The 18316-nt window shown below is 42.3% G+C and overlaps 1 protein-coding gene across 1 annotated transcript in view; it reads left to right on the top strand.

Annotated features, from left to right (window-relative positions):
- The first annotated feature begins 45 nt into the window (after positions 1-45).
- OXSR1 (oxidative stress responsive kinase 1) overlaps positions 46-18316 on the top strand; it is a 102313-nt gene continuing 84042 nt past the window's right edge. Inside the window, exon 1 of the mRNA XM_049629005.1 lies at positions 46-343. Within this exon, the coding sequence (XP_049484962.1) occupies positions 274-343 (70 nt within the window). The 5' untranslated portion in view covers positions 46-273. The remainder of the gene's footprint in view (positions 344-18316) is intronic.

The following is an 18316-nucleotide window of genomic DNA, read 5'->3' as shown; positions in this document are numbered from 1 at the left end:
CAGCCGAGGCCGAGGCCGGGACCGGGACCTGGGGCGGGTGGGGAGTGCCGGACGCGGAGGAGCAAGAGGCGAGGTCCGCCGGAGCTTCGAGCCTCCGCCGCTCTGTCGAGCGGTGACCCCGCGCCCAGGCGCCGTCCGACCCGTGGCTGTTCCAGAGGCGGTTGGTGGGGGCGCGGCGGCGGCGGCGGCGGCGGTTGGGGGTGGGGAGAGGCGCGGCGAGGAGACGAGAGAGGTCAGCGAGTTTGAGCGAGGATCGCCAGCCGCGCCGCCGTCATGTCCGAGGACTCGAGCGCCCTGCCCTGGTCCATCAACAGGGACGATTACGAGCTGCAGGAGGTGATCGGTGAGAGCTGGCGCGCCGCTGAGGGGGGAGGCGCCGCGCTGGGAGGCGGGTGACACGCGGGAACGTGGGGACCCGCGGGAGCTCGGGGAGAGCAGGACTCACAGATATTCGTGAGCGCTCATGGGGCTCGGGGTTTGTAGGGCGCGTGGGTGAGGCTCTGGGTTTGTGCAGCGCGCGCGAGGCGGGGAGGTTGGTTGGGCTGGGGTTTGAGGGGCTCAGGAGAGATTTGGGTAGTGACAGATGCTTGAACCTGAGCGATGCATGGGTCTGGGAGAGGAAGAAAAGTGCAGGCACGGACAGGCCCTAGGGAGGCTGTGCGAGAAATGATGGGCGAGTTGTGGGCACAGCCACCTACTTTGGCGATGGTGGGATAGGGGTTTTGGTCCACTCCCGCGCTGGGTGAGCACCCTTGAGTGCCCACCAAGCGCCAGACATTGCTTAGGTGGAGCTGAAGGTACCGCACCGAGCAGCGTAGACACAACTTCCCACTGTTTGGGACTGACTTTGTGGTCAGGGGGGTAGACATTGAATAACTCGGCAAATAAAAAGAATTAACAAGGCTTGGCAAGTGCTAGGAAGGAAATAAACAAGATGTTCTGATAGAGAGTGACCTGGAGACCCAGTTAGGGTGATTTCAAGGAAAATTCTTTTTCTGAGGCGTTGACATTTAAGTTGAGCCGCTGAAGGAGGAGAAGGAGTCTTAAGATGCCAGGGCAGATTTTTCCCTGCTGAGGGATGAGGAAGTGCAAAGGTCCTGAGGAGGGAAAGAGCTTGGTGTGTTTCAGGACCCGGAGGCAAACTGGCAGGGATAGAAAGTGGACCTTCTCAGGCATGGTAAGGATTTTGGAATTTATTTTAAGTGTATTGGAGAGATTCAAGCAGAGACATGACATGATTCCACGGATCTGGCTTCTGTGTGTGGAGTAGATTCGAGGGCCAGGAATACCAGTTAGCAGAGACCAAAACTGGCACAAACATGGATTGTAATTCTCAGGCACAGTGATCGGGGGAGGGTGGGGACTTGGGATGAGGGAAGTGTTTGTTGGACAACAATAATCCAGTGACTTTAGAAATCAAAAGAGGGTGGGTTTAGCTAAACAGAAGCTCAATCTAACTGACATGAGCAGACCCCTATGTCTTGGAGGAAGGAGATTGTCTACTTTGCCTAGATCAGCATCCTGTCCTAAAATTAGTTTTATAACAAAGACTGGCTGAAGACTCCTTAGCTGCCTTGGGGGTGTGTTTATTGCAATTTGTATTTTAGAGAAACTTTGTCATTTTTTCTTTCTTTCTTTCTTTCTTTCTTTTTTTTTTTTTTTTTTTTTGTTTGCCTTGTTTCAAAACAAATCTGGGCTGAGTTTTAGCTGAAAGAAATCGCCTTTTTTTTCCTTAAGCCACGTTGTGCCCTGTGCCCTTCCCGGGTCTTTGACATGTACTGGTTGCTTCTGAAGACAGCGAGCTAGGTCTCTGTCTTGATTGATTGTTTCTGGGTTCCTGAATCAGTTTCCTTTTTTTTTTTTTAATTTTATTTCTTTTTGAGAGAGAGGAGGGGCAGAGAGAGAGAGGGAGGGAGACCGAGGAGCCGAAGCCGGCTCTATGCTGGCAGCAGAGAGCCCGATGTGGGGCGCAAACTCACAAACTGTTCTTCCCTGGCATCTTAAGACTCCTTCTCCTCCTCCAGTGGCTCAACTTAAATCTCAGTCCTCTGGGTTAGGGTTAGTTTTCATCTTTCTAAAGCGCTCCATGGGTAAAAGGTTAAGAGCTCCAACGTGATTTGACCGTCTTATGTTTCTTTTTCTTTTTTTTTCTTTTGAGAGAGGGAGCAGGGAGAGGGGCTGAGGGAGAGAGAGAGAGAGAGAGAGAGAGAGAGAGAGAGAGAGAGAGAAAGTGAGAATTGTCAGCAAAGTTCCACACACAGTGCAGAGCCTGACACAGGCTTGATTGATCGTGACCTGAGCCGAAATCAAGAGTCAGACGGACGCTCAACTGACAGAGCTACCCAGGTGCCCCTTGGCCGTTTTATTTTTAAAAATAACTTTACTGGGGCACCTGGGTAGCTCAGTTGGTTAAGCATCCAGCTGCAGCCCAGGTCAGGTCATGATCTCACGGTTCCTGAGTTTCAGCCTGCATCCAGCTCTCTGCTCTCAGTACAGAGCCTACTTCAGATCCTCTGACCCCCTCGCTCGCTCCCACTCTCTCTCTCTCTCTCTTTCAAAAATAATAAACGCTAAAAAAATAACTTTACCATTTTATTTTTAAAAATAACCTTAAAAAACAATCTAATGCTATAAAATTCACCCATTTTTAAGTACAAAATTCAGTGGTTTTTAGTAACTTGTGCCGAATGCCAGGAAGCATAATCCAGTTTTAGAATATTTTCCTCACCCAGTAGGATCCTTGTGCCTGTTTACAGTTAATCCCTGTTCCCACCCCTAACCCCAGGCAACCACAAACCTTTCTGTCTCTATAGGGTTGCCTTTTCTGGACATTTTGTGTAAGTGAGATCATAATAACATACTGTCTTCTGCGTTTGGCTTCTTCCACTCACCGTGATATTTTTTCATTTTTAAAAACAACTTGATTGGGTTAGAATTTATACACCATAAAATGCACCTGTGTTAAGTGTACAATCGTGTAATTTTTTAAGTAAATTTTCGGAGTTGTTCAGTCATCCCCACAATCCAATTTTAGAACATTTCCATCATTCCACAAAGATGCCTCATGTCCTTCGCAGTCACTCCCTGTTCCCACCCCCTGCCTCGGGCAACCACAGATCTACTTTCTCTGTCTCTATAGATTTGCCTTTTCTGGATATTTAATGTAAATATAACCCTATAATCTGTGATCCTTTGTGTTGGTTTCTTTTACTTGGCATGGCGTTTCCTGAAGTTCATCCATGTTGTAGCCGGTGTCATTACGTGATTCCTTCTTATTGGACACCTCTTGATGGCCATTGGGTTATTTCTGCTTTTCGGCTCTTTTGGAATAATGCTGTTACGAGCTTTCGCTTATCAAATCTTCATATGAACATGTTTCATTTTCCTTGGGTGGAGTTTCTGGGTCATGTGGTAAATTTATATTTAACTTTTGTAAGAAACCGATTAAACCTTTTCGAAGTGACTGCATCATTTTTCATTCCCACCAACCCTGGGTGAGAGTTCCTGTTTCTCTATATTTTTGTCAGCATTTGGTGTCTTAGATTATAGCCGTCCAGGTGGGTAAGAAGTAGTATTTGGTGGTGGTTTTGCATTTCTTTCATGACTAACGATGTACTTATTCATTAGCTTTTCATCTGTCTCTGGTGAAATGTCCATTCGAATGTTTTGCCCAATTGGGTTGCCCATGGTTTGTTTTCTTATTGAGTTCTGGGGTGAGTTTTTGAAAACTTTCAAAAAGTTTTGAATTTCGATAAAGTTTATTATTTTTTTCTTTTATTGATCGTGTGTGCTTTTGATGGTGTAGGAAATCTTTACTAATCCAACATCACAAGGATTTTTTTCCTATGTTTTCTTCTAAGCGTTTTAGCTATAGTTTTAGCTCTTACTTTTAGACCTCCAGGACATTTTGGGTTAATTTTTTAAGAATGTTTATTTATTTATTTGGAGAAAAAGCAAAAGAGAGCAAGTGGGGGAGGGGCAGAGAGAGAACTCCAAGCAGACTCCACACTCTCTGCACAGAGCCCATCGTGGGACTCGAACTCACGAACCGTGAGTTCATGACCCGAGCCGAAATCAAGAGTCAGACACTTAACCAACTGAGCCACCCAGGTGCCCCTGATTTAATTTATCTTGTTTTACAGATGAAGACATTGAAACCTAACAGGGTAAAATGACTGTCTAAAGCCATAGAGCTAATTAGTGGCATAGCCAATACTGGTGTTCAGTTCTCCTATTGCTTAATTCAGCATCCTTGTTTCTATGTAGGAATTTGATTGGTTTTTGAATATAAAATGGAAGATATAAACTATAAGATAGTAGTCATAGTCTGACTAAGGGAAATATTAAGGGATTAAGTGAAATTAATTAGGGAAAATATCCTTACAGTGAAGGATTAAGGGAAATATCTTTTAAATAAAAAAATTTGATAGCAGCTATTTTGAAGGTGACCCTTTTGGATGTAGTAGAATTTTTCTTTTGTGTATCCTATTCTGTAAGTTTTAAATAGCTCCCTCTCGGGGCCCCTGCGTGGTTCAGTGGGTTGAGTGTCCGACTCTTGATTTTGACTCAGGTCATGGTCCTGGGGTGATGGGGTCGAGCCCCGTATCAGGCTGTGACAAGTGTGCAGCCTGCTTGGGATTCTCTCTCTTTCCCTCTGCCCCTCCCTCGTGTGTGTGTGTGTGTGTGTGTGTGTGTGTGCGCGCGCGCGCGTGTGTGAGTGCTCTCTCTCTCTCTCAAATAAATAAATAAATAAATAAATACATAAATAAATGTCTCCCTCTCATTCGTAAGTTCCTGAAAGTTGCTAACATCCTTCCATTCTACTCCTCTCTCACCCCATCCTCCCAACAGGGAGGGAAAGTAATGTTTTTCCTTGAACTATAGCTTATTACAAGTAGCAAGCCTCAATAAAGCAGTTTATTCTTATTCTGAACTTGCTTCAATGCTGAAATATTTGGAATACAATATTTTGTAATAAGCTATAATCTTCAAAATGAATCTTTGTAATTTCTGCAGATTACACTTAAAATTTGCAGGAAACAAATGGAGTTCAGAAAAAAGAAGTTTGGAGGATCCTTTGAATTTTTTGTTTTTTGTTTTCAATTTTTGTTTTGTTTTCAAAGAATTGTATTTTAAGGCAGTGGTTAAATGATGCCTCCTTTCTGATCAAAGCACCTGCATTTATTTGAAATGTAATTTTTTTTACCAATGCTTCCTGGCCTATAATATTTATGGGGTTGTTTCTCACATTCTGTTTTTTTTCTCTGGCAAAATCCTATAGAGAAAAGAAAAATTCCCTTCCTGGAGCACATTAAAAGCATACAGATTGGGAATTCAGAGGACTTCCTTTTAAAGAACTGTATCATCTTAAACATGCTTTGGAAAGATTTGAAGTTCTTTAAGTATGATTACTTGTAAAAGATATTAGTATTATTTTCACTATCACTCTTTCATCTTTTTTTTTTTTTTTTGAGCTCCTTACTAGCCATTATTATTGTATTTGAACTTCTGAACAGGTGTTGCACTGTAGTTGACATGTGTTGAAATAGCTAGAAGAGTATGGTCTTGGGGCTGTACTGACCTGGAATCAAATCCTGCCTTATCTTTTATTACCTATGCGACCTTGGGCAATTTATATAACTGGTTTTAGTGTTGGCTTTTTGTCTATAAAATGGAGGTAGTGGGGGACGCCAGTGTGGCTCAGTCGGTTAAGCGTCCAACTCTTGGTTTTGGCTGAGGTCATTATCTCATAGTTTGTGATTTCAAGCCCTGAGTCGATTCTCTTGGGATTCTTTCTCTCCTGCTGTCTCTATCCCTCCCCCACTCATGTGTGCTGTGTGTGTGTGTGTGTGTGCCTCTCTCTCTCAAAATAAATGAATAAACTTTGGGGAAAAATGGAGATAATGGCACATATTATCATTGGGGCTGTTATGTAGATTAAGTGTAATTGCAGAAAATGTTTAGTTTGGCGGTGCCTGGGTGGCTCAGTCGCTTGAGCGGCTGACTTCGGCTCAGGTCACGATCTCACGGTTTGTGAGTTCAAGCCCCGCATTGGACTGGTTGCTGTCAGTATAGAGCCTGCTTTGGATCTTCTGTTCCCCTCTCTCTCTGTCCCTCCCCCTCTTGTGCTTTCTCTCGGTCAAAAAAGAAAGAGAAGACTGTTAAAAGGTTTAGTTTTTATTGAGTGTTCCTTAAGATAGTGGTTTTTGTTATCTCTGCCTTTCTTTTTTCCTCCCTCTCCTACGTCCCCTAATTTTTGGTATTACCATGAAATGTGAAATACTATGTGACTTGAAATCTTGTGACACTTAAATATTTTGACTCTGTCGTAATGCTTATCACTGCATCTTTTTTCCCCCTTACTTCCAGATCTCCTTAAAGTTTGTTTATTTTTATTTTAGAGAGCGAGCATGAGCACGAACTGGGGAGAGTGAGAGAGAGAGAGAGAGAGAGAGAGAGAGAAAGGGAATGTCTTAAACAGGTTCCGTGCTCAGCATGGAGCCTGACGGAGGACTCTATCCCACGACCCTGAGATCATGACCTGAGCTGAAATCAAGAGTCGGTCCCTCAACCCATTGAGTCACTCAGATGCCTTTCATTGAAGTTTAGATGGATTTCAGGATTTGTGGCGGACACGGGAGTATAGCGGCATAAGGCCCTGCCAACAATACGGTACGATAGCGCACAGGGAAACAGTCTGGCAAAGGCCGTGATATGGGCCTCTTGTTGTCCTACAGCTCGAAAAGCCTCCGTAAATATTTGCTGTTTACCTTGGGTTAGGTTTAGAAAATTGTCCTTTAAGATCTGTTTTTAATATGGTATAACTTACCTACCTTTGACGCTTTGGTGAAGGCAACTCGTTAGCTTTATTCTCTACTTTCCCCTTTTTAATTTTCACTAATTGTTCACTAGCCACGCATTCTGAGGTCTGAAGTAGTGGTTTTCAAGCACACATTCCAGGTCCCACCTCCAGCCCCTCCATAAATGTGGAAGACATCGGGCGCCACGAGTAGAGTGATTCTTAATGGTTAGCGTATTTTCTCCCCCGGTTGGGGACACGTAGCTGTGGTGGCATGATCAGGAAGGCGAACATTGGGCCAACAACCTCATAGGGCTGTGTCAAATAGCTATTGCATCTGGCTGCATGTAATGGAAACCGTAGTGGCTTAATAAAGTGCCTTCTGCCCCTTATGGAACTGGAGGTGCAGCCTAGGTGCCGTCAGGCACCCAGGCTCCTGGGGTTTACTCCACTGAGCTTGGCACGTGACTCTCATTGTCATAGTTGCAAGAGAGTTGTTCCAGTCCTAGACTCGTGCTTGTGTTCCAGGCTGGAGGACTATGGCCAAAGGACAAAGGCACGTGACAACTGAGTTGGCTCCCTTTCAAAGAGCTTTCTTTCCTGGAAGCCTTACTCAGTGACTTCCATTCCTAGTTTATTGGCCAGAACCGTGTGATTTGGCCATTTGCAAGGGAGGCTGGGAAATAAAGCTTTTTAGCTGGGCACGTTATAACTTCAAACAAAACAGGTCGAGGTTCTCTTATTAAAGAAGGGAAAATTGTTGGATAGGCAACTAGAAGTATTGGCTTTGTTTTTTTTTTAATTAAAATAATTAAGACATTACAAGTAAATAATTTAACCTGACATATGGTAATCAGTTAATAAATGTTAGCTTTAATCTAAAGAGGCAGTTGCTTACCAGTTAGGAGTATGGTGTTGAATCATCACGTAGTTCTGGTTTCTAGACCCTACTTTGCCTCTTGCTGGTGCATGACCTCAGTCTTATTTTTGCCTGCATTGCTTTTCTTACATTGCTTTGTAAGATCAATAATACCTAACGGATGAAAAACCGAGATGCAAACGTAGTACTTGGCACACAGAATAAACATTCAGTAGTTGTTAGCGCTCGTGATGGTAATAATGAGGTAATGTCCATGAAGACTGGGCCATTTTAGTGTTTCCTCGGCCTTAAATGAGTAAATTTTTTTTCTTGCAAATATGTGTCACCACCTGGTTGGTTAATGTATTCAGCAGATGTTTTTTGAACTTCTCTCACGTGCCAGGTACTGTTCCGGAGGCTAGGGATACAGCAGTGAAGCAGACAGAAAATCCCTGCTTTTATGGAGCTAATAATCCAGTGTGACGAAGGATAAAAGGAAAGCTGAGAAAGGGGTTGGAGATTCCTAGGGATAGAGGTGAGTTTTAAATAGGTCAGGGAAAGCCTCACTGAGACGATGCCATTTGAGAAATGACCTGAAGGAGCTGAACGAGGGAGTATCTTCTGCAGGAAGCGTGTTTGAAGCAGAGGGAGCAGAGGCAGCGAAGGCCCTGAAGTGGAGTGGAAGCCTGCTTCCTGATGGCGCTAAGGGCTAGGAGGCAGGAGGGGCTGGAGCAGAGGGACAGGGTGTGGCGGCGGATGGGAAGGGATCAGAAGAGTAAGGTGGTAGGGCTGTGTGGTCCTGACCGGAAGATGGGGTGACGCCTCGTGAGTCATCTGGGCACCTGACTTTTGCTTTGAGTGAGGTTGAAAACCGTCGCAGGGTTTTGAGCCAGAGGAGTACTATGGCTGTCTTGCCAGAGGGTAGCTCGGGCTGGTATGTGGAGGGTAGTTTTGCAAGGGCACAGGGTGGAAGGAGAGTTTATCCGGCGGAGAGAGGTAGCGATGGAGGTGCTGAGAAGTCGTCAGATGCTGGATAATAACACGTTTTGGAGTCAGAGAGTTGCCATTGGATTAGATGTGAAAAGATTTTAAGATTTTTGGCTGGAGCATCCGGAAGGATGGAGTTACCATCCGTTGAGATGCGAGATTACCAGAGTGAACGGGGGACAGCGCGATGATTCATTTCAAAACCGTCAGGCTGTGTGAATAATTGCTCAAAGCATATGGCCGTGTGTCTTTATTTTCATCTTCGTATGGGGAGAATAGCATGATTTTTATGATGAGGACTATTCAGACAGCTGTTTCACCAGTTTTAGGAGCTTTAATTTTCAACATGACACTGACAAGAGAAGAGGGTTTACAAAATTGTAATTTCCCATATTTTCCTTGGTTTAGGTGATGGTGCCTTAATCGTCTTTCACAATGAAGAGTCTGGGCTAGCTCTTCAGTGAATGCAAAACCTTGCTAAAGAACACTTAAGATCTTTAGAATATGTATCTGTTACAATGATGGATGCCCAGAATTTGGAGGAAATTATCTTCAGCTGCTTTGGTTCATTTAATGTTTTCCTCACCGGAATAATACCCATTTTTTACTTTCTATCCTGAATTTCTGGGTCTTATAAAGTGGCCAGAGACTAAAAAAATTTTTAGTAACCCCATGCCTTTGGGCGTCTCCTTTTCTGTCTCAAGAGACGAAGTTATGCAGTGTGGGGAATTTCAGGAGAAAGCTCCTTGATATTTTTGTGTATTAATCCGTTCTGATATGTACTGCATATTAACACTGCAGTTTAAGAGCTCACTAGGAGAGGACAGAAGGTTGGGAGAGCTGGAGATCTAGAGAAGGGTGCATAGATCAGCAGTGTAAACTCGCGAAAGTCTGAATGAGGATGTTTTATCGGAAACTGTTTTGCATCTTCCATTGTATTATTCTCCGCAGTAGTCCGGTGCTTAGTAGAGGGCATTAGAGCAGTAGCTTTGACATTTTTCACTAAACCACTCCTAAGAGATACATTTTACAATTTGCATGCGTGTTTATACTGAAGTAGAAGTTTTGCAAAATAGCATTTACTTTTGCTATGTGCAATGCATACTGATGTTTTCCGTTTGACTCGATTAACTGTAAGAAAAGTGATGGTTGAAAGTCTGTGAATTGACGTGTACTTTGAAAAATTCCTCATAAGGGGACATGCTTTAAAGAGACGAGTATTTTTAAAGTTTGTATCTCGAATCCTGTGTTTTTAAAGTCCTGCAAAGAATTGGTGAATACTTAAAATGATTATAAAGACATTTTAAAGATAGTCTTCCCTATCTTCTTATTTACGTTATTATTATTATTTTTTTAATATTTTATTTATCTTTGAGAGAGCGTGAGCAGGGGAGGGGCCAGAGAGAGGGGGACAGAGGATTTGAAGAAGACTGTGCTGACAGCAGTGAGCCGAATGCGGTGCTCGAACCCGCAAACTGTGAAATCATGACTTGAGCTGAAGTCGGATGCTCAACCAACGGAGCCCTCTTATTTACATTATTAATAGTTATTTTCTGTGAAGTAAAGGTTTTCCTAAAGGAAGATAGAACATCATTGGCTATTCTGAAATAGTGGTGTTAGTATTGAGTTTTTACTGTATTAGCCATAATCCTTAATGTTAGAACTTTAAAATATTTTTTTGGTTGCTCATTAACGTTTTGGTATTTTGGGGGGTGGGGGGGAATATGAAGGTCAATGAAAGCGATCGTTAACACGGAAGAACCGGAGCCCGCGAATCTCTTTGTATCATCAGATGTGGGAAGTGCCACTTGTCTTTTAAGGCCATTTGTTAAATCACACCAGAATTTAGTGTCTTGCTTCTAGCGAGATTTATTAAATGAGCGATTCTTTGTGTAAAAGAAAGGTGCGTTAGTATATAGACAATTGTGATTGATAATACCTAGGCTTAGTGTTTTATTGTTAGTGAAATTCTATAGTTAATAATGACTAGGGATTAATAACAACGAAATTCCCCAAATTCCTATGTCTGTATTTTTAACCCCAGCATGGTTTTGGTTTATGTAGGACATGCCGTTAGTATGTTTAAAGCTAGCGTTTTAGGGGCGCCTGGGTGGCTCAGTCGGTTAAGCGTCCGACTTCAGCTCAGGTCACAATCTAACAGTCCTTGAGTTCGAGCCCTGCGTCAGGCTCTGTGCTGGCAGCTCAGGGCCTGGAGCCCGCTTCAGATTCTGTGTCTCCCTCTCTCTCTGCCGCTCCCCTGCTCATGCTCTGTCTCTCTCTGTCTCAAAAATAAATAGAAACATTAAAAAAAAATTTTTTTTAAAAGCTAGTGTTTTAGATTTTGTATATAGAAGGTAAATGATCAATGTTTGATTATACAGGGGTGGAGGAACTGGTTTGAGAGTTAAAAAAAATACCATTCAGTAGTCCATTTGCAAAAATTAAAATGATAAAGCATTAGGGAACACATTTACATATTAGAAGACATCTGTTATCTAGGACCAAAAGTACCCTGTAGAGACTGCATTGTGTCTTCTGTGACTTAAGAATGCCTCTCATCTTAGCCTGATGGATAACGGGACCTGTGTGGTTAGCTTCCTTCCTCTGGGGCTTCCCAGAGTGGGGCAGGGGCCTTTCACTGAAGGCAAGAGGGTTGTTAAGTTTTCTTTAGGGATCCCACGAAGAAAGAGTTTGGAAAGGAAAAGGATGGGAGGGAGAGAAAAGTTAATGGCAGACACTGCTGTTCTGCCTCATGAAGTTTCGGGGTGATGGGTTTGTGGGGGGTGGAGCCGACGGCCGAGAAAGAATTCTTGAAGCTATCTTCGGTGCAAAAAGGTGATTTTTATGAAAGCATGGGGACAGGACCCATGGGCAGGAAGAGCTGCGCTCCAAGTGTGAGGGGCGACCGTTTTACGGAGTCAGAGACAAAGTCAACAGAGTTTCCAGAGAGACTTTCACGTGCTAAAGACTTGTGGAGGCCTAGCTGTGTTGTCAGGCCAAGGTTGTTTTTCCCTCTAGCAGAGCATTAACCGAAAGACAGTAGGGCGTTCCTGGACTTCAGGCTATGATGGAATTGCCTTTTTCTGGTAAACTGGGGGAGACTCTTACCAGTTTAACCATTTGTTTTTTGTCCTTTCTCCTTTTGGGGTAGCCTGCAGTGTCCAAGGAATATCATATACATGTCCCACCTGGAGCAGAGGGCGGTGTGGGGGGGGGGTGCTGTTAGCCTGTACTTTGCCCTCACCTTGCCCCACCCTCCGTCATGCCTCATTCGCCCCGTACTCCTGTGCAAACTGCAAGCTATTTCAATGGTAGCCTATTGGATCATTTTTATCAAGCAGTAAGTTAGTGTTCTTAAACTATTGTCGAAATAATTCAGGTACACTATTGGATGCCATTGAATGGGAAATGTGTTCTTTTTTTTTTTAAATTTTTTTTTTTTTTTAACGTTTATTTATTTTTGAGACAGAGAGAGACAGAGCATGAACAGGGGAGGGGCAGAGAGAGAGGGAGACACAGAATCTGAAACAGGCTCCGGGCTCTGAGCTGTCAGCACAGAGCCCGACGCGGGGCTCGAACTCACGGACCGTGAGATCATGACCTGAGCCGAAGTCGGACGCTTAACCGACCAAGCCACCCAGGCGCCCCGGAAATGTGTTCTTAAATACTAGATTTTATTTTGAATTTTGTATGACATGAGCTTTGTGTAGAGTTTTTGCTTCATTATAATTCTGAGTTGTGGGGTGCCTGGGTGACTCGGTTAAGCGCCCTACTCCTGATTTCAGCTCAGGTCATGATCTCATGGATCTTGAGATTGAGCCCCACTTGGACCTCTGCTCTCAGCACAGAGCTTGCCTAGGATTCATTCTTTCTCTTTCTGTCTCCCTCCCTCTCTCTCTCTCTCTCTCTCTCTCCCCCCCCCCTGCCCCTCCCCCCTCCCAAAATAAATTTTGAAAAAAAATTTTTTTTAATCATCATGATTTGGGTTTATCCATGTCCATATTGACTATGGTTCTATATGCCTGGCTTTGGTCTGGAACTTTCAAATGGATTTAAATGTAACAGATTTTGTTGAGTTATATAATTATATGTAAATTGTCTTTCAATTTTAATGTCTGTAGCACGTTTGAAATTTGATGTCATACTTGAAGAGATTTTTTTTAGTAACAGCTTTATTGAGATATAATTCATATACTATGAAGTTTGCCAATTTAAAGTGAACAATTCAGTACATTCACAAAATTGTGCAGCCATCACCGCTGTCTAATTCCAGAACATTTTCATAGCTTCAGAAACACCCTGTCCATTAGCAGCATTCCCCATTTTCCCCTTCCTCTAGTCTCTGGCATCCTCTAATCTACCTCTGCATCTATGGATTTGCCTATTCTGGACAGTCTGCATAAGTGGAGTCATACCATATATGGCCTTTTGTGTCTGGCATATTTACTTAGCAAGTTTTCAAGGTTCATCCATGTTGTAGCAGGTATCAGTCCTCCCGTTTCTTTTTATTGTTGACCAGTATTCCATTGTATGGATATACCACATTTTCCTATTCTGTTCTGAAGGACATTTGGATTATGTCCACTTTGGGGCTCTTATGAGTACTAGTGCAGTGAACGTCTGTGTGAGAGTTTGTATGTGTACATGTTGTCTTGCGTGTCCACGTAGGAGCTGAAGTGCTGGATTGTGTAGTAACTATGGTTAACATTTTGAGGAACTGCCGGACTTTATTTTGTTAATGTTTATTTATTTTTGAGAGAGAGACAGAGTGTGAGCGGGGGAGGAGCAGAGAGAGGGAGACACAGAATCCGAAGCAGGTTCCGGGCTCCGAGCGGTCAGCACAGAGTCTGACGCGGGGCTCGAAGTCACAAAACCACAAGATCGTGACCTGAACCGGAGTCGGACGCTCAACGGACTGAGCCACCCAGGCACCCCTGATGTTTGTTTATTTTTGAGAGAGAGAGAGACAGAGAGCAAGCAGGGGAGGGGCAGAGAGGGAGACACAGAATCCAAAGCAGGCTCCAGGCTCTGAGCTGTCAGTACAGAGCCCGACGCGGGGCTCGAACTCCCAGACCGCGAGATCATGACCTGAGCCGAAGTCGGACGCTTAATCCACTGAGCCACCCAGGCGCCCCATTACATTTATTCATTTTTGAGAGAGAGACAGCACAAGCGAGGGAGGGGCAGAGAGAGAGAGGGAGACACAGAATCTGAAACAGGCTCCAGGCTCCGAGCTGTCAGCACAGGGCCTGATGTGGGGCTCGAACTCACGGACCGTGAGATCATGACCTGAGCCGAAGTCGGACGTTTAACAGACCAAGCCACTCAGGCAACACCCCTCCCCCCTCCCTGCTTTTTTAAAAGTTTATTTATTTATTTTGAGGGAGGGGCAGAGAGAGAGGGAGAGAGAGAATCCCAGGCAGGCTCTGCACCGTTAGCACAGAGCCTGACGGGGGGCTCGAACTCACAAACTGCCAGATCATGACCTGAGCCAAAATCAAGATGCTTAACTGACTGGGCCACCCAGGAACCCCACCAGACTCTTTTCTAGTCCCACCCACGATGTCGGAGGGTTCCGGGTTCTCCACACCCTTTGTGGCACTTCTTACAGTCTGTCTTTTTTGTTACAGCCATCCTAGTGGGTGTGAAGTGTCATGTTACTATGGTTTTGTGAAGAGATTTTTCAAATTGAAAACTCTGTGTATTACAAAGGGTTATCTGTTGTACGTTGTATGTCTTTATTAAAGTCAATATTTGAGGGAATATGTAAGAATAATAAATAACGAGATTGAAATAACTTTAACACTGAAATAAATGATAATTATAAGAAGTAAATTTAAATGACTGTGGTGCCCGATCCTGACTTTTTTTATATATTTCACCATATAAACAAAGGCATTCGACCACATAAACAAAGGCAGCTCTCAATTCATGTTTAAGATGGTCTTTCTTTGCCATGTTCTGATGTTCGTGTAAGTTGACTTGTAATTTGACAGTGATTGCAAAATTACCAAGCTTTTGTTTCTTTACTAGAAAGAAATTTCTGAAATTTCTTTCCTAGAAATCCAGAAATCTTCTGGAATATCTGAATATTTTAAGATAATAAAAATGGAAATGATTTCTTCTGGTAATATACACAATAATATGACTTGTAAATTGGGGAAAATGGACATTTAAGAGCAGAATACGGTGTATTATTTTGTCTTTTGCTGATGATAAGCTTCTCCTTTTCACTCTGTCTCTGTTAGCTACTCTTAGTAGCTTCTATGGATCCTTTCAGAAAACTTTAATACATATATATCCTTTTGTGGGGTGTTTTGCTCTTTGCTTTTTTCCACTTAGAAACTTAAGTTTTAAAGCCCCAGATGTTAAATTGCCTTCTCCTTCTCTTAAATGATCAGATAATTGGCTTTTTTACAGGCTGTTATAGGATCTTATTAAAGTAAATATCTCATTCTCTAAAGTGCATGCTCTTCATGAGAATGTCTAGGATATTGAAAGCATGTTGCGTTTTGCATGAAGCGTTCTGCCCAAAGTTGCTTTTTCTTAATATAATTACTGTGTGGTACATGGAGTGCTTTTTCTTTCCCCATGGTCTCTCCTGCCAACATTTTGATAAAATCACTATTTGGGAGGAGGATGAGACAAAGGAGAGGAAAGGGGGAAGAACTTAATGATTGCTCATTTTTCCTTTTTTAAGTATTTACAGTTCATCTCTATTCAGGGCTGAGTGTTTGTGCAGGACAATGTTTAGTCTGTGGTCATATCAGCGATTAAAACGGTAAATCCAAAACCTATTTTAATGGAATGGGTATAGATGGGGAGTTGGTGGGGATCATTCTTCCTCATGTGTTTGGTTAAGACTTAAGCACCTTATAGACATAGTAAACCTGCCCTATGCCAAATACTTGAGGAGACACGGTAATGTGTTGTAACAGTTTAAACATCCTACAAGAAGATAAAGGGCAAGGAAGTAAACAATCGAGACATTTATTGGGCATCTATATGTCCCAGGCACATAGTCGGGAAATGAAGACTTACTCTCCTGACAGCAGTGGGGCTGAAGTTTGAATGTAAGAATTTTTCCAGTTAGCTGGGCTGCGAGTTGGACTTTGAAAGGAGGCACGAGTACGTGTTAATATGTAGAAAGCAAAGTGAAGGACTTTTATAGAGGCATGGAGATGGGGATAATTAAATTTCATCTGGGGCACAGAAAAACAGCCTGTTCAGTTACCAAGTGGTACAGTATTAAGTAGCTGCTGTGGTTTAGTGATTTGATGAATGACATTGTGTGAATGGTGTTTGAAGATTATCTTATTAATAAGCCTAGGCATATATATATATATATATATATATATATATATTTTAACAATCCAGTAAGCTTACTCAGTTTCCTAGTTATATGTGTACTGTACTTAGTTGTTATAAGTGGAGTCATGAAATATGTAACTTTTTGAAAGTGGCTTTTTTTACTCAGCGTAATGCCCTTGAGGTTCATCCACGTAATGTGCGTATTAATAACTTGTCCATGTTTGTTGCTGAGTAGTATTTCTCTCTATGGGTGTACCATAGTTCGTTTAACCATTCACCTGTTGAAGGATATTTGGGTAGTTTCCAGTTTGAGGCTATTATGGATAAAGCTGCTATGAACATTTATATGTAGGTTTCTGTGTGAACATCTGTTTTTATTTCTGTGAGATAAATACCCAAGCGTGAGAATGCTGAGTTGTACAAGTCCACTTTCAGTTTTAAAAGAAACGGCCAAACTATTCTCCAGAGTGACTGTACCATGGTTTTTTGTTTTGTTTTGTTTTGTTTTTTTTGTATTAATCATTAGCAATGTGGGAATGATCCAGTTTCATCACGTCCTCACCAGCATTTGCTATTATCACTTTATATATATTTTTTTTAATGTTTATTTATTTTGAGAGAGCGAGCATGAACAGGGGAGGGGCAGAGAGAGATGGAGAGAAAGAAACCCCAAGCAGGCTCCGTGCTGTCAGCACAGAGCCCGATGTGGGGCTTGATCTCACAAACTGAGATCACGACCTGAGCCAAAATCAAGAGTCAAACACTTAATCGACCGAGCCACCTAGGCACCCTGGTTAATACTACTACTAATATTAATAATAATAATAGTGATAATATCAATAATAATAAAGTGATTAATCACTTTAAAAAACATTTTAAGCCATTCTGGTAGGTTATCCATCTCCAACGAATTGCTTTTGCACCTTTGTCAGAAATCAGTGGGGCTTCAAATGTCTATCGATGGATGAATGAAGATGTGGTATATATACACAATGGAATACTGTTCGGCAATGAGAAAGAATGAAATCTTGCCATTTGCAACTACGTGGATGGAACTGGAGGGTATTATGCTAAGTGAAATGAGTCAGTCAGAGAAAGACAAAAATCATATGACTTCACTCATATGAGGACTTAAAGAGACAAAACAGATGAACATAAGGGAAGGGAAACAAAAATAATATAAAAACAGGGAGGGGGACAAAACAGAAGAGACTCTTAAATATAGAGAACAAACAGAGGGTTACTAGAGGGGTTGTGGGAGGGGGGATGGGCTAAATGAGTAAGGGGCATTAAGGAATCTACTCCTGAAATCACTGTTGCACTATATGCTAACTAATTTGGAGGTGAATTAAAAAAAAGAAAAAAAAATCAGCAGGGCTTATTTGTGTAAATCTATTTCTTGGTTCTTTGTTCTATTGTGTGTATTTTCAGCGTACAGATCCTCTTCATATTTTATTGGATTTATACCATTTCATTCATACAGTATTTCATTTTGGGGGAACAGGTTTCCACTTACTTGTTCATATCTGGAAATGGGGTTGGTTTCTTGTGCTGATTTTTTTTTTTTTTTTTTTTTTTTTTTTTGGCAACCTTGCTAAACTGTCTTACAAGTTCTAGGAGCTTCTAGATTTCTTGGGGTTTTCTTTATAGACAATCACGTCATCTAAAATAAGGGCAGTTTTATTTCTTCTTTTCCAACTTGGGTGCTTTTTATTTCTTTTTCTTCATAATTATGGGTATCTCGTACTGTGTTGCCTAAGAGTGATGAGAATGGACAGCCTTGCCTTGTTCCCAGTTCAGAAGTATTCAGTCATTCACCATTAAGTATGTTGTTTGCTGTAAGGTTTTTTGTAGGTGTTCTTTATGAGGTTGAAGAAGCTCCCCTCTTCCTAGTTTGCTGAGAGCCTTTTATTATGAATGGTGCTGAATTTTTTCAAGGATGTTTTTCTGTGTCAGTTGATACATGATTTTTTTCCCCTTTGGCTTGTCGATATAATGTGTCGCAGTGATTTTTTTTTTCTTTCATAATGTGTCATCAGCCTCACATACCTGGAATACATGATGCTTGGTTGTGGTGCATTAGCTATTCTGGATTCAATGTGTTAATATTTTGTTAAGGATTTTACAGGTCAGTTCATGAGAGACATTGGTCTGTAGTTTTCTTAATTCTTCGATGTCCTTGTCTGGTTTTGGTATTGGTAACGACTGGTTGCATAAAATGGGTTGGGAGGTGTTCCCACTTCTTCCATTTCTGGAAAACATGTAAAATGACTGCTAATTCTTTTATCAGTGTTTGGTAAAGTTCTGGGGATTTTTTTTTTTAAAGAACTTTTTTCAATTACAAATTTGATTTCTTTAAT

This window comes from Panthera uncia, chromosome C2 (genome assembly GCF_023721935.1).
Source record: "Panthera uncia isolate 11264 chromosome C2, Puncia_PCG_1.0, whole genome shotgun sequence".
NCBI lineage: Eukaryota > Metazoa > Chordata > Mammalia > Carnivora > Felidae > Panthera > Panthera uncia.
The sequence above is the reverse complement of the archived record's forward strand: the minus strand, read 5'-3'. Positions and strand labels throughout refer to the sequence as shown.